The sequence below is a fragment of the Artemia franciscana genome, chromosome 15 (assembly GCF_032884065.1).
Source record: "Artemia franciscana chromosome 15, ASM3288406v1, whole genome shotgun sequence".
Lineage (NCBI taxonomy): Eukaryota > Metazoa > Arthropoda > Branchiopoda > Anostraca > Artemiidae > Artemia > Artemia franciscana.
In genome coordinates this window covers 6,161,062-6,185,746 of record NC_088877.1, presented here as the reverse complement: position 1 = coordinate 6,185,746, position 24,685 = coordinate 6,161,062, and the positions used below count along the sequence as shown (strand labels likewise).

The 24,685-nt window shown below is 34.5% G+C and overlaps 1 protein-coding gene and 1 non-coding gene across 5 annotated transcripts in view; both read left to right on the top strand.

The window, feature by feature from the left end:
* LOC136035982 (transmembrane ascorbate-dependent reductase CYB561-like) overlaps positions 1-22,938 on the top strand; it is a 61,777-nt gene extending 38,839 nt beyond the window's left edge. For 2 of the 4 annotated variants that reach the window (XM_065717886.1, XM_065717884.1), the window contains exons 3-5: positions 10,381-10,595; positions 17,167-17,336; positions 21,892-22,938. In XM_065717886.1, the coding sequence (XP_065573958.1) occupies positions 10,381-10,595; positions 17,167-17,336; positions 21,892-22,063 (557 nt within the window). In that variant the 3' untranslated portion in view covers positions 22,064-22,938. Of the gene's footprint in view, positions 1-10,380; positions 10,608-17,166; positions 17,337-21,891 lie in introns of all 4 variants that reach the window. The other 2 variants (XM_065717885.1, XM_065717883.1) reach the window with 1 other exon arrangement.
* On the top strand, positions 363-468 carry LOC136036736 (U6 spliceosomal RNA). The gene has a single exon (XR_010619782.1). It is a non-coding gene; the product is annotated as a U6 spliceosomal RNA (small nuclear RNA).
* Positions 22,939-24,685: the final 1,747 nt, after the last annotated feature.

Genomic DNA, 24,685 nt, shown 5'->3' with positions numbered 1-24,685 from the left:
CCTACATACTATCTTGATGAGACCTAAAAAAAGATAGTACCTATCGGGAGGAAAACTAGAAACCCCATAACGTCTTTAGAACCAAATCAGATAGAAAACAGATTGACAAATCGTTAGAGCTCTGTTAGTTTCATGGAATAGGCGTTAAATCAAACTTCTACACAGATTCGCTAATTGTCTCTTAAATGATAACGCCGGATTTAAAAGCAAATGTTTGATAACGTACTACAGTTAGTTTTTCACTTGCCAGAATTCTGTATTTTGGTAAAACACACGAGTAAACTAAGTTTTATATCACGCAATAATGTAACAGATATTGTATTGTTTCTGGGTATATATAGAAATTAAGCATCTTTAATAGTGTCCTCCTTCGGGAGGACATATACTAAAATTGGAACGATACAGAGAAGATTAGCATGGCCCCTGCGCAAGGATGACACGCAAAATCGTGAAGCGTTCCACATTTTTTGTAAAACGTGTCAAAATTTTTTGTAGTTTATTTAAGCATGTAATGATTGAGATTCAGTAAGTAAGTAAGTAAAATATTTATTACCCGTATTTTTCACATGGAACAAAACGGAGTACAATGAAAAAAAAAATAAAAGAAAAAAAGGGAAGAAAAACGGAGAGAAATTTAAACACAACATAGAAAAATACACAATCAAGAACTGTAGAAGTGTTTTTGTAAATCTTCTCTTTTGTAAATCTACTCTTTTGTAGAACTGTAGAAGTGTCAATACTAAATGTACAAAATGTCAAAAAGCCATTTCTTTATGAAAAATGCCAAAATAGGCATTTTCAAAAGCTAAGGGTGATAACAAATCTTAATGGGGAAGTGCCCTCTCCCCCCCAGTTAATGTCGCTGATTCTTTTCAGTGCAATTTGTTTTGCATTAAAATTTGTTATTTTGTTTTAGCTTTTTTTTTTGCATTCTTCAAAAAGACACAACGTTCTCAAGTCTCTTTTGAAGAAAAAGCTGATTAGCATTTTCTTGTATATTCTTATTGAACATTAAAGAAAAAGAAAAAAAAGAATCATCACATGTGCTGAATCAGTACCAATAGCAAATTGCGCCAAAATAGGCGAATAATACAGGACCACTAGTTGAGGAGGGGGGATGGCAGGGGAATGCCCAACCTAGCACTGAAAAAATACCTTATTTGTATCCTAATTAACAAAGAGAGAGAAATCCCCCCCCCTATTTTATCATGACTTGGTTCACCAGAAATAATGTGGAAAATACAACAAATTAATGACATATTCAAAAGTATATATGTATATGAATATTAATATATTCGTTGGTAATTAGCTGCTTAAAACTTTAACAGATTTCCGTAGATTCTGTAGGTGGTATTTTTTTAGGAAGTTTGACAAACCCCCTCAGGAGGTTTGAGGAATCTGATGAGGTTTGATTTGTTTGTCATGAGGTTGTATCCGTACAGTTCGTATACGAGGATTTATGACGAAGTTCAGGATGACAAACCAGTCCCCAAAAATAAATACCTTTGGCACAATGTGACGGGGGGGGGGTATTTCTTAGAAAAACCAGAATGAATTCTGATTTTTCTGGCTGTTCTGGTATGCTCAAGAGATGTAAAAATAAGATGGAACGATTATTTTTCCAGTTAGCTAATAAATTGTCTCGTAAAATGTCGAAGGGAACGAAAATGAAATAGGATTGTTTGAATTGGTTGAATGGAAACCAGCACAACCATAAATCTTAAAAAAAAGTAGGAACAAGTGAAGTGTTGAAAATGAAATGATATGAAGTGTGAAACGTGATGAAATGAAAATAAAATGAAATTCCATGAAAAAGACCTCTATATGCAGTTATTTAGTTTTTGGCAGTAGTGGGTGCCAAATAAAAAAAAGAAACCTGGGTGAAAGATAAGCTAAAAGTAAATGGCACCAAAGAGCATAAGAAGGTATAGCTTTCCTTTAAGGTGTATTCCAGTGGCATAATTGCCTCAAAGTCCTTGGGGGGGGGGGCAAAGTTGGAGCCAATTTTCCCAAACCAAGTGGAAATGACAGTAAAAAAAAAGAAATGAGCCATATAGTACCATAAAGGCAAAGATACACTAAAGAAAACTAACTTGTTCTTTGGATGCTTGAATTATGCAGGGTTATCTTAATTTTGAGAAGATTTTTGAACGTACTAAATTTTAGCTGGGGGACAAACTGGGATCTGGAGGGGACAGTTGCTCATCTACCCCATAACAAATTATGGTACTTACTGGTTATATAATGAAACAAATTTGGGATGTATTTTTGCACATTAGGGGGTGGGGGTAAATCATAGCATATATTAAATGCGTAAACTAACGATTGCTGTATTTAATATGTGCTATGTTTTACCCCATCCCCCCTAATGTGCAAATATGTAGCAAAAACTTGAACATCCATGGTGAGACACTATTTTCTATCACTAGTCAAAACAACTAACCGGCTATTATCCCATCTGATCTTTGCCATCCAAATGATCGACAGTATAAAGAAGTTACTTGACCAGGTTCTTGTGTCGAAATTTTATAGTGTCTATTATGTAGCCCATTAGTACCCAAATTATGCCCCTGGTGTAGTCACCTTTGAGGATCAACAGATTGTCAATGTCTGAAATTTTACGGACGAAATGTCAAATTTAAAATATTAACCAAAATTTTAAAATTCAAATAAATTTTGTCAAATTTGTCTGAATTTTTATGGATGAAATATTGAAATGTTTTCAATTTTAACTGGGTAGTTTTTTATTATTTTCTTACGCTTCTACATGACAGCAGTAACGATACTGTGGTACTGCCATAAAAACTTCTTAATTTTGAAACAACCAATAAAAAGGTCTGAGAAAATGTCGGTTTTCAGATATTAATAGACTGAAGATAAGCTCAGGGGGGAAATGTGTTTTTTTTTTGTACTTTAACAACGCACAGAATAATCCAAAATATTTTCTGATGCAAAACCATTATGTGTTAAACTATAGAGAAAGGACCATATCGCTCGGATTATTTGGCACCTTTCATCTATTTAAAAAAAAAAAAAAAAAAAAAAAAAAAAAAAAAAAAAAAAAAAAAAAAAAAAAAAACGGGAGGAAGAAGTAGTTAATTGTTTTGTGGTAAGCGTAATGAGCTCGAAACGATCAGCAAAAACCACAACAGTACATAATATCAAGGGAAACATCTTCAATACTAAAAATTTATTTATGTATTATAGGCTAGCTGAACAAAACAAAGTCGTTAAAAAGGGTTTGACTACGAAAATCCGCAAATATATTTCATATGCTCTTTGTATTCTTTATAACATTTGTTCCTTTGTTAAGTAGCATTAATATCACACATGTGCGCATGCTCTCTTACAGGTAATGATGCGTCGAGCGTTACTTGCACCCAGGGCAAAGTCTTAGTAAGCCCCCCCCTGTCTCCCAAAAATTTTGAGGCCGAATTTTAACAAAATTTTCATATCAACAATGTTTTCATTTATTAACAAAATTTGAACAGCAAATATTACAAAAAATATTAAAATTAATTAAAATCGGTCTATTTGCTTTATTTATAAGGAATGGTGATTCATTGAAATAAGAGGAAAACGAAAAATTCGGATTCAATTTGATCATACTTACTGCCATCTGCTCCCTCTTTTGATTTTCTTACTTCAATTTTTTTTTTTTTTTTCGGTTTGGTTTTCGTACCAAGCATGCTTGTGCAATTCTGTTGAAGTATCTTCATTCTGCGTTAGACTCCCTTTTGACCCATGCTACTTTATTCTTAGGTGTTCATGAAGCTTTCTATATAAATAAAAAACAATCAAAAATTGTTATTTTTCAGGCCAAACAAAATACAAAAAACGAAGCGAATAATGTCTCTAATTTTGGCTTCTACTGAATTTTATTCATCTTTAATTTCGGTTTTAATTGGATTTCATTGTTTTTTTGCACGTCCACTCCGCCTTTTTTGGTTTTCTTTTTTTTTCACTTTTTTTTTGCATCTTTGAATTTTTTTTGCTCGCGCTGAAGAAGAGAGGTGACTGTCCTCCCGAAATATTCACTTTGTTTTTCAGTATTTCCGCATGCTCTTGCGAAGTCCCATTTTGGTCTTTTTTTCTTCATGTTATGGCGGGCCAATATGGTTTAAGAAATTATCAGTAAGAGAAATTATCGTTTTTTTCTTTTTGAAAGTATCTTATCAGAAATTTTCATGGAAGAAGCTTCCATAGAATACCCTAATATTAGAAAACTGTATGATTTGTTTCAACCTACGTTGGTGCACACACAATTTATTGTATTCCTCATCTTGAATCTAATGTGATCGACATATGTGCATGATAACTTCTTTGTTTTTTCCTTGTCCTTCGAAACCTACAGATTGTTTTGTTCAATTTTATTTGAACAAAAGTTTTGTTCAAATTTTGTTCTGGGGAAGCTCTCTCTTTTCCTTAACTTTTTCGCTAATTGTTTGACAATTCTGCTTGGAAAAAAGGGTCATAACAGTTACACAAATAAACTGTTTAAATTTGAGGGGCTGCCCACTAAATAAAATCTTTTACACATCTAAATTAAGAATAATTGCTTGAAAAAATCTTTGCTTGTGCGGGAGCTGAACCCAGGATTTCCTAGTGAATAGACAGGGCTTCATACACTGGATGCTTTGGACTCGCATACGCTTATGATATTTAGACAATAAAAGACAAATTTTTGTAGTAGCTAATATTATCTGGATACTAATTTTCATTTTCAAAGCAATACCTTAAATTAGGTATTTTTTTCCAAGACCACACTGCCTTTCTATGAAGAACAAATTTAATGTTCAAATGGGAATAAGTCCATTTATTAGACAGTGAAAACAGATACAAAAGACGAACAAATAAACGTTCAAATGACACGCTCAAAGCGTTCAAATTCTTTTTCTAATTTTTCTAATTCTTTTTTTCTCAAGTTCATTGTGTAATAAATGGACTTGATCCCCATTTGAGGGTTTATTTGTTTGTAAATTTTCATTTGTCCCGTATAAAAAATGAAATTCAATCAAAGATGATCTTTTTTCTGGTCAGTGCGACATACAGTCGTTAGTCATTTGGCTAAAAGTAGTGTGACGCAGTTGCGGCGCTAGACCTGAGCGATGGGGGTAGCTGCCTCCCCCACTGTTTTCCAGCATCTGAAATTAAGTTCCTTTTATTTCATATTTTTATACTCCCATGGTATACCATGCTCCGACATTATGAGGCCTAAAAGCGCTACTGACCTAATGTACAAGAAATCGCTCCTGGACTGGGTTCTCCCCTGTTTAAATGTAAAAACAAACACAACTTGAACTACACTTACTTTCCCTCTCTCCTAAGTGATAGTATGATTCACGCAACTTCAGCATAGCAGAGCAGGTTAGTTTCTATTACATTGATAGCGTAAATCCTGCAATATCGCGTGTATCGGAAGAATAATTAATTAATATTTAAAGTCCCAAACCTCATCCGGTTGAGATTTGTCCTCAAACTGAACAAGTCTTTCTTTCCGAGGCTTTTTTTGCTTTTTTAACCTCTCTCACTTCATTCATTTATGATAAGTTTCATTTTCCTTTTATAACTTGTTCATTTGATGAATATTAAATAAAAAAAAAAAAAATTAACTGAAAGTAAGGAGCGACATTCAAACGAACAGAAATTACTTCGTATATGAAAGGGGCTGTTTCCTCATCAACGCCCCGCTCTTTACGCTAAAGTGTGACTCTTTCTCTCAACTCTTCTTTTTAAAACAGTAAAAACCTTTAGTGTAAAGAGCGCGGCGTTGATGAGGAAGCAGCCCCTTTCATATACGAAGTAATTTCTGTTCGATTTAAGTTTTAATGTCGCTCCTTACTTTCAGTTAAAAAACTTGTTTTTTTTTATTTAATTTCTGAACGTTTTAGAATCAATGCATGTTTTGGTTTTGGCTCTCCAAAAAGGAATAATTAATACGAAAATTGCATATTTATTTTGGCTAAATGGCTTTCTCATAGTTTTGATCGAATGATTCTGAGAAAAAAAGGAGCGAGGGAGGAAGCCAAGTTGCCCTCCGATTTTTTTGTTACTTAAAAAGGCAACTAGATCTTTCAATTTTTTACGAATGTTTCTATTAGTAAAAGATGTACGTAACTTATAAATTAGCTTACGTAACGAACTTTTGTATTCTTATTTTATTATTACATATATGAGGGGGTTCACCCTCTCGTCAATACCTCGCTCTTTACACTAAAGCTTAAATTTTGTCCCAATTCATTAAGAATAACCCCTGAATCACGAAAGCCGTAAAATAAATAGTTGAAATTACTAAAAAATACTTTAGCGTAAAGAGCGAGGTATTAGGAGGAGGTGAGCCGCTCATATGCGTAATAATTTCTGTTCGTTTTAAGTTTTAATGCTGCTCCTTACTTCCAGTTGAAAAAACATTTTCATATTTATTTTTTCACTGTTTTTTCCACGAACCAGTTCGTGGTTCGTTACCACGAACTGTTTGATCATTTTCTGAATATAAAATTTTCAACAAGCTCGTTCATTGAATTTCCTCAAGTGCAAGCAAGTTGGTAGATCTTCTTAATATAGCTCATGTTGCAATAATGGTAAATTTGGCCACTAACATAGGCACACCAGCTATTCAGTATCATGATTGCAGCGATAAAGAACTAAGTTCGACCCATAGTAACCAAAAATTCTAAACAAGCTGTCAAGTGAGAAAAAGTTACTATTTGAAGCTGATTGAGAAATGGTTCTATGATTTTGATCGATCTTTATGGTTAAGCTTATTCCGAGAAAAATTTATGGAGATTTCGAAAGAAGGAAAAAACCACGAAAATGGTGTCAGATCGAAATGAAAATTGTACTATTGAAATCTCTAGTGTCGAAAACTCCAGACAGGAAAGTTATACCTCCCCTCATTTCGAACAAAAAAAATCACCTTTCTTTACTTGGGTAGCACTGATGAGCCCTTTTATTCTTTTTTTTTCACCGCTAACCGGACTCATAGAGAACATTCCTGAAACAGCCCTGAATTCCAAATTACACCAACACCAATTTGTTTTCAATTATTTTAAGTTATAGACAAATAGGTAAACTCCAGTCAGGAAAGTTATAGCCCCTCCCTCCATTTTGAACAAAAACAAAAATCAGTTTTTGCTTGGGTAGCACTGATGTGTCCTTCTATACTTGTTTTTTTTTCGCTAACCGGACTCATGCAGAGCATCATAGAGAGCTATTTAAGGGTTCATTTGAAAGGAAATTGCTATATACACGTGCTTTTTGTAAGGAAGTACGTATGAGGGGTCACCTAGTCTTTGCCACCTGATTTACATCTCGGATCGCATTTGCAGATGATGTAAACAAACCAAATTACTTGGAATATAAATTAATATAGTATATCTTGTAAGGAATTACATATGAGGGGGTCACCTAGTCTTGGCCACCTGATGTACATCTCGGATTACATTTTTTTCCACACATGGCGCATGCAGATGATGTAAACGAACCAAATTACTTGGAATATTAAATGAATATAGTATATTTTGTAAGGAATTACGTATAAGGGGTCACCTAGTCTGGGCCACCTGATGTACATCTCGGATCGCATTTTTTACCACACATGGCACATGGAGATGATGTGAACGAACCAAACTACTTAGAACATTAAATTAATATAATATATTTTGTATACGGTAAAAATGGTTATTTAGAAATATATATATTGGTAACGGAATAAATTCTACTCGTTTAGGTAGGTTAATGTTACTTATTGCGATCGCAAAAAATGCGTAGAACAGAATTATTTCTGGAAATCAAGAGGGATTAGATATCGATATATAGTAATTAATCCTAATTTAATAATTGTCGAATCCTGCATAGTGGCAGAATTGCTACCTGCCACTATAATGATCCAGCAGTTGAAATGTCGAGAAATATTCAAGTTGTGTGAACCCGCCGTAGCTCTCTGAAGGACCTTAATCTTTTTTATGTTATTTTCAATGTGTCCTTTTTATGTGTTCATTGCAGTTACGTGTGTATCATTTATGGATACACACGCACATACGTTAATATTATTCTTACAAGTGCTGTGCATTTGGTAAGCATATGCGAGTCCAGAGCTTCCAGTGTTGGAAACCCCGTCTATTCACTGGGGAATCCTGGGTTCAGCTCCCGCACAAGCAAAGATTTTTTCAAGCAACTGTTCCTAATTTTATGGTGTACAATATTTTTGAAAGTGGGCAGCCCCTCAAATTTAAACAGTTTGTTTCTGTAACTGTTATGACCCTTTTTTCCCTGGTAGAATGGTCAAACAATTAGCGAAAAAATTGAGAAAAAGAGAGTGCCTCCACAGAACAAAATTTGTGGTTCTAGCAACCATCCCACATTCAAGCTCTGGTTGCATCTATACATATCTACAGGCCAGGATTTACCAATAGGCCCACTAGTCCCGGGCTTAGGGGCGCACAATGCTGGGGGATGAGATAAATTATCACTGAGTGATTTATTCTGAACAAAAGCTGGACTGCTGTGATTTATCGTCAAAGTGCCAACTCCGACTGCACCGCGCTGCCTACTCACAGAATGGTGATTTTCAACATCACAAGAATTCCGTGGCCACTCATAGACTGTCAGATTTCTCCCAAGAATGGCAGATGATAGTTCTGTATCACCTCTCTCTTTCATTACTTTTGGCCCGTCAGTTGCGTTCTTTTCTGTCCTTCCACTATCCCCGTATTTTCGGGGATTTTCCTGAAAATCTCGCAAAAACGGAGCGGCACAGACGCTTGGGCCTAGAAACGTCAAAGCTTGAAATTTGACCCTGTTTATGTGTTAGTTATGCTAAATCGTTTACCATCCATAGCAAAATGTTTCTTATTAAGATATATAGCCTAAGACTAAAATAAACAGTAAGAAAAACATATGTAGTATTTGATAGGTAGCTCCAACGAAACACTGATATTTAAGTGTTACATATTTATGGGCTTTTACGCTTCGAGAGGAGGGATAGAGTAACAAATGTTTTAAAAATATTCAGTTTTTTTTTATTCTTGGAGCTTTGGTACACTTATGTAAGCTTTATGACCCTCTATGAATCCTAAATGAATTCCTTAAATCCTTAATTACAGTACAATCACCTATGCAAATTCATTATTTAGATGTCACATATCGATACTTAGTAACACCGTAGAGCTGCCCCCTAAACCATCTGACTTACACCTTAAAGTGCCACTTTCTTTACCACTGGTGGTTAGCCCCAACCCAAGCGTGACATACTCTAGCCACTCCTGACATATACCACAAGTTATTTACGTTGTTTTTAATTGAGCAACCCCTCTTCTTATCTTTTTGATGATTGTTCTTTTTTGATTTGTCAGATCGCTTAGATCTGTGTACAACCTAAGTTTTCTGAAGCACAATTAACATCTTGCGTACACCTCGAAGTACAAATTGTTTTATTTCATGAGATATACCTTGACCCACGCATGACATTCAGCTGCCACTAGTGGCATGCACCTCAAGGTATACACAATTTTTGAAAGAGAGTGACTGCTAATTTATCCTTTTGATGATTGTTCTTCTTTGATTTATTCTTAGCTATAACTTACTTTATTTTACTTGGTACATTCTTATCCATACATGACACGCTGCTCCCACTTGTGGCATGCAACTCAAGGTATACATGATTTTTGAAAGGGAGCGACTCTTAATTTATCCTTTTTGTGATTGATTTTCTTTGATTTGTCAGACCACTATAACCTCTGCATAACCTCAATTTCCTGAAGCACAATTTACATCTTGTTGATATATTAAAGTATAACTTAGCTTATTTTACGTGGTACATTTTTATCCATACATGACACGCTACACCCACTTGTGGCATGCAACTCAAGGTATACATGATTTTTGAAAGGGAGCGACTCTTAATTTATCCTTTTGGTGATTGTTTTTCTTTGATTTGTTAGACCGCTTAAATCTCTGCATAATTGAAGTCTACAAAAGCAAAACGTACATTTCAGTCACGTTTCAAAGTGCTACTTGTTTTGCGTCGTGGCACATTCCAAAGCACGCATGGTACACCCCAGCCTTTCATGGCGTGCACCTTAAGGTTTTTGAAAGAGAGTAACCCTTCTTCTTTCATTTTACTGAATGTTTTTCTTGATATATCTGATCACACAAATCTGCATAACCACAATCTACCAATGCATAACTTACAAAAAGAAAACAGAAGAGGGAAGACAGCAGAATATTTAGTGCTTAGAAGTTCCTCTTCAGTGATTCTGCCCATAATAGCAATAATAATAATTATTATAATAATAATTGCCATAAAATTCTCTTATCTTGTTTAAACAGTTACGACATTTTCCTTCAGAAACCTTTCTTTACTATTAATATTTTTTTTAGGAATGTTGATGTATCGATCACTCGAGATATGCGTGAAGCACCGTTTCTACATCAAACTAGCGCACACAATTTGTCACTTTTTGGCTATACCAGCGATCGTCATGGGTCTCATCACTGTCCTTGACTCCCATCAGCTCCGATTTCCACCAATTCCCGATTTTTATAGTCTCCATTCCTGGGTCGGCCTAGTTACAATAAGTTTATTCGCCTTACAGGTATTTCGCTCGGTAAATTTTTGACTTTCTTGTAAATAACATTTTGTGATCAATTGTGATTTTGTGATCTAAAAAGCATTTGCAATAATTTGTTATTGGTAATAATTTGATTGTTTGTGATACGAGTAGTTTGTCGAACTTTTACTAAAACCTCATGGCGCTGCTGCAGCACCGTAGGCTGAAATGCTAGCGAATACTTTGCCTCCACATTAACCCACCCTAATTTTTTAAATTCTCATCTGTGTTCTGGCCTAGTCACAATGAGCCTATTTAGGGTGCCGATACACAATTAATGTTGGGGAGGGGCACCAAAGAGACCTGGGCTTCGCCTTTGATATTTGTGACCCTCTAACCCTTTAAACAACTTTCGACCTTGGAGGGTGTCCCCCGAAAACCATTCCCTGTATCCGCCCTTGAGCTCATTTGCCTTGCATGCACATCTTTTAGGAAATTTTACCTGCTGGTAAATATTGGTTTTGCTTATTTATTTAGTAATATTATTGTATCTTACACATAGTAAGAATTCGTTCCATTGTTGGATGCCACTGGGTGAACCCTGCTGCCCCGTCCTATTCTGTTAAAATTCTCTGCCTTAACCCCGACTCGAGAAATCCCTGCGATTTAAGTCATTTTAGTATCTCATACCAGCGTACTTCGGAGTGCATTTTTACCCCCTTGTAGTGTGTTTTTAATGGTATTCTAAGTAAACGGTTTTTGTAGTACCTGAGAAAGCATTCTAATTACCTAGGTCATTCTTATATGATTCACATACAGAGAAGGATCTTCTAGCAGTATGGCATTCATTGTCGTAGCTAGGAATTTACTAATGGGAGGGGACAGGAATCTTAAAGGAGGAGGGTACTGTTTGCAGCAACTAACGCTTAAACGTAACTATTGCGTAAACTAACTTGCGTAAACTTGCGTAAAATTTGAGTAAACTAACGCTTACTGTTCCTGTTTTGATCTAATAAATAAATGAGACAGCGAGTAAATTTCAAGGTTTTCATGATTGTCTCTACAATTTACATTTGTTTTGGCACTTTTTCTGTTAAACTCTCATAGATATATCCCCCTGAATGTTGGATAGAGGGGTCAACCTTCTCGGAAAAAAAAAACTTTTTGTATCGCTATTTAATGGGATTTTCATGCTTGCAAGCCCCAACCCCCTGAAAAAGAGCGTATATGATTCAAAACGATTACATCCCTTGTGTTTCAGTAAGAAAGAACATTTTAGACTCTTTTTAATCCAGCAACCTTTGAAGACCTGCATTCAAAAAAGCTTTTACTCATAAGTAATCCCCAGTAACTGATAAAGCTGTTAGACATTGGATGATTTCGCCGCGCCTTCTCGATTCGCTGATGTGGAAGATTATACAGTGGGAAAAGTGTGCCTTGGCTCCAATATGGATGTTTTTGGATAATTTTTACTATTTGGCTCATAGCATTGGAATATCATTTCTAAACCGACGGGATTTCACAGGCATGAATCCTTGGCACTTCATATAGATCTAAGAAGTGAAGGTTGTCCGGAGTTAAAGGTTTAGTCAAGTATATAGTTAATAAAGGCAACCCCCTCCCTAGAACTAAAAACTACAAAATACATGCCAAAAGCGGAAGGAATCCTTAATAGTTTGGTATAAAATGAGCATTTTTGACATTGTTGCCCCTAGTGGTGTAAGGAGGGCAGGGTCGCTCCCCCTGGAATGTTTGCCCTCCCCTTATATTTTGAAAAAGCTTTATGTGGGGGCACTTTCATTGAAATGGGCATTTCTTTGTATTTTGATTGAAAAAAAAATTTGATTCCCCTCCCTGGATAATAAAAGATATAGTTTTTCTCCCCCTAAATTTTTGGGAATAGACATCAGTATTTCCCCTTACCCCGACTGCCCCTATCTCTCTACAAAAAACCATTATGTTTGCAGATGAAACTGGGCAATAATTTTACCAAATAATGCCAAAAGTTTTAATTTTTACATTATTGTAATTTACGTTTATTGCTCAATGGTTTAGTGGGAGTGGTTCTCTTATTTGTAATATAATTAGTTTATGCTGCCTCTACTAAAAACTCACTATTTTTCTTTATTGACTTAGCACCAAGTTTTAGTTAACATTTCTCCTTTACCCCCTCCTTATTTTTAGTCCTAATTTTAACCCTACTTAATAAAAGTAAAAAAAGCATTTTTCTTCTTATTTTTTTCTTTTCTTTTTAAGAGGATTACATTGAAAAGTGTAAGTTTCTCTACAAAAGATACAAAAAAACGAAGAAAAAGAAACATAAACATAAATAATTTTAATTGAAAATATAAAGTTCCCTCGCGTTCTTTTCCACTATAAGTTGCACTTAATTGTCGAGTCTCAGAGCTAGTACCAATAAAAGTAAACGCATTCCTGAGACTATTTGATGCATTTTTAACAGAAAAATATTCAGTATTTTTGTTTACTACGTATAAAAAATTGTAAAACTTAATAGACCGAACCCACAACCACAAACAGAATGAAAATTTTATCAAGCTTGACCTCAATAATAACTGTTCCCAGCAATTTTACATCTTATCTCAGGAACGTAACGAGTAAAATTGTGAATTAGTTTAGCACACTAAAATTAGCCATAGGCTTCAAAGAAGAGAGAGAAAAAAAAAATCTAAAGTGAGGGTGGGAAACAGTTATCACAAATGAAGATACTCTTTTAAATTTAGGGACTCGTTTCGTTTTTTTTCTATTTTTTCTATGATGATACCAAAACATATATTTTACAGGATCCAGAGGGTGATTCCCCCTCCTAAAACAGGATCCGCCGCCTAAATGTCCCTCTAATTAGTGCCCCTGGCTGGGAAACTTTGTAGCAGGGCCAACGGTTATGATTAACTGAATTATACGATAATACAAAAAGCCCTTCGAAATAAACTTTTTATTGAAATAGAAAGAACCACTTTCAGTTATTTTGATTTGTCTGTCATCTACAGCTTCCTGTTGTTGAGCTGTTGGCTATCAAACAGTTCGTGGTAACGAACTGTAAGTAAGGAACGACATGGTTCAATAGTAACCGAAACCCTAAAAACGGAATTATGGTATCAATAAATATATCAAAAGAATTGGCTTATTTCGCTGATTTCAAATATCTTATATAATGTTACCCACTAAAGGCTACGAGCCTGAGAAAAATTTCCGATTTTAGAAAGAGAGGCCCACCTCCCTAAAAGTCAAATAATCTTAATGAAAATTACACCGTCAGATTCAGCGTATCAGAGAACCCTACTGTAGATGTTTCAACATCCTATCTGCAAAATTTTGGAAATTTGTACATCTTGTCATAAGAATGATCACGGATGCGTGTTTATTTGCTTTTTTCCCCAGGGGTAATCGTTTCGGACCAATAGACTAGAACATCGGCGGAGCGCTCATTTGAATGGAAATTAAAATTAAATGTGCCCCTTTTAAGTGAACATAAAGATTGGAGGGCGACTGGCCCCCTCCCTTGCCCATTTTCCCCAAAATCGTCCGATTAAAATTTTGAGATAGCCATATTGTTCAGCATAATTCAAGAATCCTAAAACTATTCCTTTGGAGATAACATGACCCCCCTCCTCAGCCCCTGGGAATAGGTCCTTCCATTAGGGAAGCATATAGACATATTTTAAGGGAGATTTGTGATTTGGTGAGTATCCATGTGGGTAACATTTCATGTAGAGGGAAATTTCGAGGGATGATATTTGCAGGGAAAATTTTACACCAGGGGGATTTGACATAATTCTTATACGAAATTCGTTTTATTTGTCTTACTTTCTCTTTGCCTGGTCAATTATGAATGTGGAGATGTTCCGAGTGAAATTTTCAGCGGGTTTAGACCTTTGAGAAATATTTCCCACAGAAAGGGAAAATTTTATTTTCCGGAGTGATCGGAAAAACGATTAGAATTTAGTTTTTTCCAAATGAAAGTATGCTCAGAAGAAAGTTTGGGGCTATCTTCTGCAATAAATTTTACGGAGGGGGAAATTTCCACGAGGGTGGAATTTCCCGGAAGGAATTTGACCGGGGGGGGGGGGTCATTCTACATGGAGGAACTTCCCACGTAGGAATTTGAAAAACCACCAGAAATTAAATAAAGAAAAAGAAGTTTTCTCAACTTAAAGTAAGAAACAACATTCAAAGTAAAAAAGAACATAAATTATTTTGTATATGAAGGGTGATATGGAAGGGTGTATATGAAGGGTATATGAAACTTAATCTTTAGAATAACTTTTGAAACGCAAGGGCCGTTACTTAGAATAGGAAGCTTTTTTAAAAGTGGTAAACTCCTAAAAGGAGGGGGAAACTCCTTCATATACGAAATAATTTCTGTTGGTTTTGGATTTCAATGTTGCTTCTTACTTCCACTTGAGAAAACTTTTTTTTTTTTATTTAATTACGATATAATTCGTGTGGATTTGGCTTATTTTTGCTGCGAAAGGGGATCAGAAGTTTTACAGCACTGTAGCAAGGGGCGCAATGTCTCAACTACCCCAAGAGTCCGTTTTCCACCTGTGTTGTAAGATTTTTGTTAATTACAAATTATTAATCACCGGAATTATATGGTTATGCATAATTTCAGTGAGTCGAGACAGGAAGTGAACTATCTTTGGTTTTCACAAAATCTAAGTTTTCCAATTGTATAATGCGATTTCCAAATAAAGATGCACAAATTAGAGCATTATTGAAAAAAACGAATTGCAATTTATTAGCAGGTGACTACGCGTGAATTCTGTCGGCCGTTTTTGTTACTGGCATGAATACTGACATTTAATTCACAGGTCTGCGGATTTAATGTAAAATTACAATTCCTTTTCCTTAAGGTTCATTTCGAGCTTCAATTATTATTTTTTTTTTGTACTTATCTCTTATACCTACTACACTCAAGAAGTGAAGTTAGGTTAATCCTATTGAAATACCTAAGTATGATGAAAATAAAATACTTTATTAACAAAATTATGGAAAATACAACAGAGAATTATGGAATTCAGGCCCCCCAGAACGCATTATATTAAATGGTTTCTAACCTAACTTATCGAAAATACCAACTAAAATATTGAATTAAAACATAGCTACAATATAGTGCAAATTCACTCTCTCACGCTAAGCTGAAAGAAACTACAGAAAAAACCGATTCTATCAGACCAAGAACTTGAGTGTGAGGGGTATAAGAGATAAATACTTTTTTTTATTATGCTAAAATTACAACGGAAGTGTGTGGGCTAAATGCACTGAAATATTTAGTCAGTTTCTTTTTTTAATATCATTTTACCAAATTATCGAAATAACTTTATATTTGCCAAAATAATATATTTTAAAATATACGTGTGCAAATATCAAATTATACAAGTCTCAAAGTAATCCATGTGTCAAATTATCATTTTGGCTTTTGGAACTCGAAATACAACATGAGACATAATGCAACATAAAAAGACGTAAGGCTATAGGAGAGCAAACAATCTGAGATTGTGTTCCAAAATCACCACGTACAGAAAACTTATGACAGGCAACACTCGTCCTTCAAAAGAAAGGGAGAGTCAGCCATCACTCGCCAGCTCTTAGTTGTGAGCGGTATTTGATCCTAAGAACCAGTACTAGCAAGAGGACTTTTTATTCTCACCTTGGGACGCCTCTCAAGAGATTTTTTCTAGTACCATGGTTGAGTTTTCATATGTCCAAGGGGATTGATCCCGGGCATGATTTTGGTAGCCATTAGTGACTTACTGTCAGACACTGGGGAGGATGACCATTGGCACGCCAGTTGCTGAAATTATTAATAGTAGGTCACTATTTGTGGCCGCTACTCTCGTGGGCAACATGAGAAGGTTGTCATTATTACCCCCACACCAGGTGTTAGAAAATTTTAGCCTGTCAGATATTAGCATAAAGTATTTTTAAATTGACTTTCTCTAATCTTAAGAAATTTTATTGTATTTGATGAAAAACCATCTTATAAGATAAAATCATGAATATTTATTTTATAGCCTTAAAATTTATAATGTGAATGCATGTGAGCAATTATCTGATGTTCCTAATAATTTTGTTCATGGTTTGTAATTGTCCCTCTATAGGAAGTAGTACCAGCAAATTTGTATGTGTGTTCGTGGGGGTGGGGGGGGGGGGTTATCCCCATCGTACATCATTAAACCAAAGGGAAACGGGTGCAGATAGTTTAAGGCATTCCTTGATAGTCTAATGAATAATGTATGTAGGCTTACTTTGGATTGAACATGATTACAGTTCAATCGAGAAGTAAATCTAGATCCATCATCCGTAGCTTTAAATCTCAGAAGTATTTATACATAGTGCTTAAAACATTCCCTACAAATTCGTGTACTTTTTTGTCTGCCTTTAAGCGACGTAGGCCTACTTTTAAAAACTTATGTTTTCTATCTGTTATTTTTAATCATGATGAGTTGGAAAACTATGAAATTTCTTATTTCCTTCTCCTGAAAAGTTGACATTTTTTTTTTATCTATGACGTGTGAACGCAAAGATGACGCTATTTTCAATGTGCCCCCTTTCAAGTCCTTTTTCTTTTTCAATTCAATGAATTTTATTTCAGTTCGCTGTGGGTTTCACCAGCTTCATTGTATTCTTGTGCTGTGACACGAATACCGCAGCTTTTCGCGCCGCCTTAGTGCCGATCCATGGAACAATGGGACTTGTCACGTTTTTACTCTCAATTGTTGCGGCTATTTCAGGTCTCACCGAAAAAGCAATCTTTTCTCTTGGGTAAGGTTATAATTTTTAATGGCTTCATTAATTAATTATTAAGTATTTAATTATTAATTAATAAAATTATAATAATTAATTATTAAAGTATTAATTATTATTAAGTTACAAAAAGCAAAGCCTTGATCAAATGTAAGGGGTCAGGATGGGTTCAGCCCAATTGGTCAGCGCAGTCCTGCTTGCTATTTCAGACTCCTGAAGATTTACGAAACAAGAATTTCTTCTGTCGTGGGCAGCACATGTTACAATTCAGTTACAGGTACAAATGACAACCAGGTTGCCAACTTTTCGGTTCAAGAATGTGCCCCTTAAGGATCCAAAAATGTGTCATTTTTAGCTAAAATTTGTCCATGTCGAAATCTCAAAAACTAGAGATTTTTTTTTTTTTTTTTTTTTTTTTTTTTTTTTTTTTTTTTTTTTTTTTTTTTTTTTTTTTTTTTTTACTAGTTGAAACATTGACCAAAAAATGCTTTGTAAACCTCTTTCAAAGTGGCCAGTTAACATCAAATATGATGAAATAGTCCTGTGGTGGCGTAGTGGATTTGACCTTAGTTTGGTAATACGGGACCCAGAGATCGAATCACGCTGCAGGAATGCACTGCAGGGCCGACGCAGGGACCTTAGTAATCAAGAAGCGTCGTTAATTCTTAAATAATAATAAATATGATGAAATAAAAAATCCATATAAGACAATAAAAAATTATTATTATTATTTAAGAATTAACGACGCTTCTTGACTACTAAGGTCCCTGCGTCGGCCCTGCAGTGCATTCCTGCAGCGTGATTCGATCTCTGGGTCCCGTATTACCAAGCTAAGGCCAAATCCACTGCGCCACCACAGGACAACAGGCCATCTTATAAAAAAAAAATATAACAAACCCAACTTTGTATTTTGAATTTAATGAAAAGTCACGCCCTTTTTTCCACCAATAAAGAATGTTACTAAGTGCCCTTTAGATGCATTTTGGATCTTATTATTACATTATGTCCCGTAACTACGTGTAGACCTCTTAAATTTAGGCAAATAAAAAAATTATGTTATAATTTTTATTCAACTTTCATTTTGGTCTCTGGTATTCCTTTTGAATAAACTATTTTTTTTGTCTACTTTGATGGTTCCAAAAATGAAAGGAAAATAATAGCTATTTAGTAACGTTATCTATTGCAACTGAATAACGTTACATTCTATAACAATAAATAGCGTTATTTATTGCAACTGATTTTTGTGTTTTTTATCACGCGGATGCGCTTGCAATTTTTGAACTGCGTTCAAAAGTGCATATTGAAATCTATTGAATAATAGAGTTCATAATAAACTACAGTTCATTCGTATAGAGACAGAAAGTTCTTGGTATATCAGCAAAAGCCACAATATTATGGTTATTTTTAAAGGTTCCACGAATTCGCGAGATTTTTATTTATCTATTTTTTTTTGGAAGAAATTCATTTTGGTGTGTTATATTTTTGAACCTGGAAAAGCTGGAGTCGTTTCAAGAATATACTCAAAGATAAAATGAAATCTATTAAAATAAGTGACCAAGCTTGTTTTCAAAGCTCGTCTAACATGTTGTATTTCAGCTGCAAATGAAGTGAGAAAATGTAGGATATGAATGTTAAAAACCTGATTTATAATTTTGGACATGCCTAAGGCTTGGGTGGGACTAGCAGGGTTGCCAAGTTGGTTGTAATGTTTGGTATTTGCGGTACGTTTTAGTAGGCTATGGTACTTTTCATCTTGCACCTTTTAGCTAAAACACCTTGCAGATTGTGTGTGTGTTGCATTTTTGGCTGGTTGGTTAGGAGACATGAGACACCAAGCATGTGAGCGAGTCAAAAATGAAAATGAAGAGCAAAGACACACGCGATTAGAAGACATGTGACCCCGAGCATGTGAACGAGTCAGTGAAAATCAACTTGGACAGCGAGAATCAAAACGTGTCAAAATTGAAAATGATAGCGATGATGATTGGGTTTGGGATTTTGACATGGATAAGGTCATCAATGTCTACCATATCTTTGTTAAAAAACAAAGTTTGGTGATATTTCATAATGATGAAAGACAAGGCGTGTTAAAATGAACTAAACAAATTGAAAATGATGGCGAAGATGACTTGGTTTTGATCTTGACATTGATAAGGTCATCAATGCGTACCATACCTTTGAAAATCAAGAACCTTGACTTGATAATCGTCGGAAGAAAAAGAAGTTTTTGTCCCACCACCTAAACAATTAAAACTAAGCTAAGGTCCGTCGACATGTCTTTCATAATGACAAAAGACAAGCCGAGGCAAAATAAATTTTTTGTCTCTCCACCTGAATAATTAAAAGAAACAAAAGTGGTCATCAATACCTACCATACCTTTGAAAATCGAAAACCTGGACTAGATAAATCTTCGGAAGAAAAATAAATTTTTGTCCCACCACCTGAACAATTAAAATAAGCAAAGGTTCGATGATATGTCTTTCATAATGACAAAAGACAAGCCGAGGCAAAAGAAGAAGTTTTTGTCCCGCCACTTGAACAATTAAAAGAAACAAAGGTTCGGCGATATGTCTTTCGTAATGACAAAAGACAAGCTGAGGCAAAAGTTAAAGGTAAAATTAAAAAAACGTAATTTGACAAAGGCACTACTTCTAATTTAAGGTCCATTTGGACGTCAAGACATCAAGAAAAGGCTCAAATTATCTACGTTTAGAAGACAAGCGACAATGAAAATCCATATATAGCAGCCAAAATCCATATATCCAGTATATATATATATATATATATATATATATATATATATATATATATATATATATATATATATATATATATATACAGATTTTTTAAAGCTCATATAAAAGATATTGTTCATATCTACGTTCTTCCTATAAATTCCACCTTGTGTAAGTTCCAAATGGCACTAAAACGGAACGTTTGGTGCTATGTCTCAAGCAGAATGCTCATTTGAAAGCTATCGCTCATGTATACGTTCTTTTTTTCTTTCTTTTTTATCAGTTTTACCATTCGTAAGTGCGACAGAGCACTGAAAACAACACTTTTGTGCCACTTCTTAAGTGGAATAGGTTTGAAGTACAAAACAGGTATATGTTCCAGAGCCCTTAATTGGAGATTTACAAAAAACATCTCCCGTGCAGTCCCCCTCCCAGCCGCCTTAGTAAGTTTCATTAATCGTCTGCTCATCAGTAAGCTACTGAAACGTTAGCAGACTACCACACCATCGTAGATAGATGTTCAATGGCTCAATTAAATGCAATTGCTTATATTTACTAGGTTTTTGCAAATTCTACCATCTAATAGATTTCACAGACTTCAATGCACTCTTCGTCATGGTTATAGCATTAGCTGTAACCTCGTAAAGAGCGAACCACAGTCCGTAGTAAATAAAAGTTAAAAAAAACCTTAAACATAATTAGTAAAAAAAAGAATTAGTTGGTTTATTTGTGATAGTTTTATTGATATATATATATATATATATATATATATATATATATATATATATATATATATATATATATTTATATATATATATATATATATATATATATATATATATATATATATATATATATATATATATATATATATATATATATATATATATATAATATATATATATATATATTAGATAGTCTGTGAAGTAATAATTTTTGTCCTTTGCAAGTTTGAAGTTCGCTCTTTACTTCCCTCAGAAAAACTTTGTTTTTTAAATTAATTTATGCAAGCGGGATAGTGACGAGTTGAAGCTGGCAGTTATAATAATTACATCCTTGAGTTTTTGGGGCGAAGGGACCCGAACATCCCCAAAAAGAGATGGGTAAAACAAAAAGGGAACGAATTCTAAAAGATAGACAAAATTATGGAGGAGATTTTAGAGTCTTGAGGCTTGAGGGGCGCCGAATACCCCCTTTTTATGTGCCTACTCCGTCCTAACTTTTGACTGGCTTTGAAAACGCTTTGAATATGTCAACTGGCTTTGAAAACGAAAAATGAAGCAAAATCTTAAAAATATAGTCATTTTATAAGTGTGCATTTATAAGGTAGTCAACTATTATACTGCTTAAATATATATAAATATTTGACAGTATAAACACAAATATAAAGGGGCAATTAACGACTATATTTTTTAGATTTTGCTTCATTTTTCGATTTCAAAGCCAGTTGACATATTCAAAGCCGTTTTCAAAGCCAGTGAAAAGTTAGGACAGAGTAGGCACATAAAAAGGGGGTATTCATCGCCCCTCAAGCCAGGTAAGAATGGATAAAGGAGTAAGTTATTTTTCAATTTTCCATTATCTCGTTTTTTATTTCTTCTTATCTGTTTTTTTTGCTCTTTGATTATGGATTCTTCTAAAAAATTACTATTTGTACTGGTAATTTTAATTAAACTACTTTTTGTAAACTCCTCATACGTAAACATCCTTCCCGCCTCATACGGGTTCTGTGTCCACTTCTACCATAAATACAGCAATTTTTACAGTAAGTCAAATACCCCTTGGAGATAGTAATACAAACTGAGACCCTTCAATATATTATCTTTGTTTTTTTCAGGAAGGACTACTCAACAATTCTCCTAAGGCCTGAATCAAGGGCAGGAATTGAAGGGTTGGTGATGAACTCACTAGGTGCAGTCCTAATCGCCCTGGCAATAGTTATGCCCTTTGTTTTAAGGCAAAGACGTCCCCAGTACCAGCTTGTGCAAGTTGTAGAGAACCAAAATTAAAAATTAAACCTTTTGGACAAGTGTAAATTCGACAAAAACATTTTTTATGCGGGAACAAGGACTTGGGTATCTTTAATATATAGTGATAAATATTTGTATATATTTAAGCAGTACAATAGTTGTCTACCTTATAAATGCACACTGTATAAACTGACTATATTTTTTAGATTTTGCTTCATTTTTGGTTTTCAAAGCCAGTTGACATATCCATATTTTGACATTTCTTCTTGCTTTAATAAACTGTATTGAATGAAAAAACTTACGTAATTTTTGTTATAGTTGAACATAACTTATTACGGAAGGCCAGCTATTCTCTTAATTTAAATTTACTATTATTGTTTTTTGAAGACACAGCCAACCTGAAATTATTTTGGGTACTTATCTGTTAAAGCCACCACACTAAAGTTGTTGGTCTGACAGAACCGGTTTCTTTCTGTATTTGTACTCGGTCATAATCAACCTAGTGTGAGAGAGTGTATTACACTACAAAGTAGGTGTATATTAACTAAACATTTTAGTTGGTATTTCGGTTACGTTAGAAACCATTCAATATAATGCGTTCTAGGGGGCCTAATTTCCATAATTCTCTGTTGTTGTTTCCATAAGTTTGTTACTTTATAGTTTGTTGCATCATACTTGGGTATATCTCATTCGGATTAGCCTAACTTCACTTCTTGAGTGAGGTGACTATAAAAGATAGTACCTTATTTTGCACGCAAAATGCTATTTGAATCCTGGAATTGACACTCAGTTTGTACTAACGCTATTTTTGAGTTTTGCTTTGTTTTCTTTTTCAAAGCTCACTGACGAATCAGTATTTTGTTATTATATCTACTTTTATAAACGGTGCTGAATACAAGAAGTTATTGATTGTCTTTTGTAGTTAAACATTACTCTAAAGAGGGAGAACTGTTTTTTTTTATTTTGATTTTAGGCTACTACTTTTTTTTGAAGACCCGAAAAAAAGTTGGAGTATTTAAAAATAAGTTTATTTTTTAATACTTTTAGGAAAACACTCTCCAATAAAAAGAATAATTAAATTGCATGCAAAATGGAACAAAATACAATAAATTTAAAAAAAAGTCGGACTCCTAGAAGGCGCTGCCATTTTAATTTTTTCTCTTTTTTTAATGTACAATGCTCCCAAAAAAATTACAGCGAATATTTTTAAAACATACTATTTTTTTGAATTAACTACGTTTTTAACGCCACAAGCAACTAATGTTGATTAAAATTAGATCGCGGCTGTCAAATATCATTTCTTATTATATTAAAATTCATAATTAGAAACCAAGCTGAACATAAGGTATGGAATAGGCCGTATAGGCCGCATACTTCAGACACAAAGGGATAATCGAATATTTGTGACATTCGTGATACGAAAATATAATTAGTTCTGGTAAGTTCTGACGCAACACGGAAAACAACTAGGCAGCTTCATTACACAAATTTTGGCTAGTGTATACGATTTACAGCGAGATCCTCGGAATATTTTTTGGAAAATTCCTTTTTCCAAAAAAAAATTTGTTTTCTTTAGCTATGGGAATATAATTAGTCATGGTTAGCTTTGATGGAACACGGAAAATGACTAGGCATCTTTACTAAATTAGTTTTGGAAATTTTCCGAACTCCTTTTGAAAAAATTCTATTTTTTTGCGAATTCTTCATATCCGTAGACACCTAATAATAGTAAATTGAAATTCATGCATCAAAAATGAGCGTAATAATATGAGTAGGGTTGCCCCCTTCTTAATCTTTGGCTTTTTGTCCCAATTCTTTAAAAGCGATTCCTGGATCACAGAGGTTGTCTGATTAAAGCAGTAAGAAGCATTTTCTAACGTATTAAAAACTTTCGCACTAAGAGCAAGACATTAAGAAGGAGGCAACCCCTTCATATACATAATAATTTTTGGTCGTTACAAGTTTTAATGTTGTTCCTTCTTTTCGTTTATTTTTTTTTATTTAATGCTTTCAGGAATGAATGGGACCACTATATATAGAACCATTAGGAGGGAGTTGTCCTTGAAAACCTACCTAACCCACGGGTAATAATTGGAAAGGGTAGGAGAAGGGCTGCAATTCCCCCTTGCTTTTACAGTTTCCCTCAAGTTTTAAAAACTGCCTGTTTGTGTATCTTCAAAAAAATGGAAAATCCTTGCACCCCTGCATTCTTATGAACTGTTTCCCCTACATTTTGAGTTCCTGACCCCACCCCGTGCGCAACGTTAATTTCTGTCGGCCCTGAGCTGAAGCAAAAAAAGTGAATGACGTACAACAATTGATCTAATTGTAAGCAATTCATATTTTAATTTGGCAGTTTCCACTTGGGTTTTCGACATTTAATTTAATGAATTTGCTAGACTGAAGTTATGTAATCAACCACAGCGATCTCTGCCAGAATGACGCATTTCCAACTGGTATGTTGCCTGCGTATCCAAATGAGCGAGAGAAGCGAAAGAAGTGTGCAACATTGATTGTTAACAGATTTAATACGAAGCAATCTCCGAGATGGTGAGCCAAGTTTGTGCATAAGCGTAAATAAGTGCTTTCAAAATTTTTTCCCGTTGCAACATCCTACTAGTATCAACAATCTATGAGATTAGGCACGTACGCAGACATTTT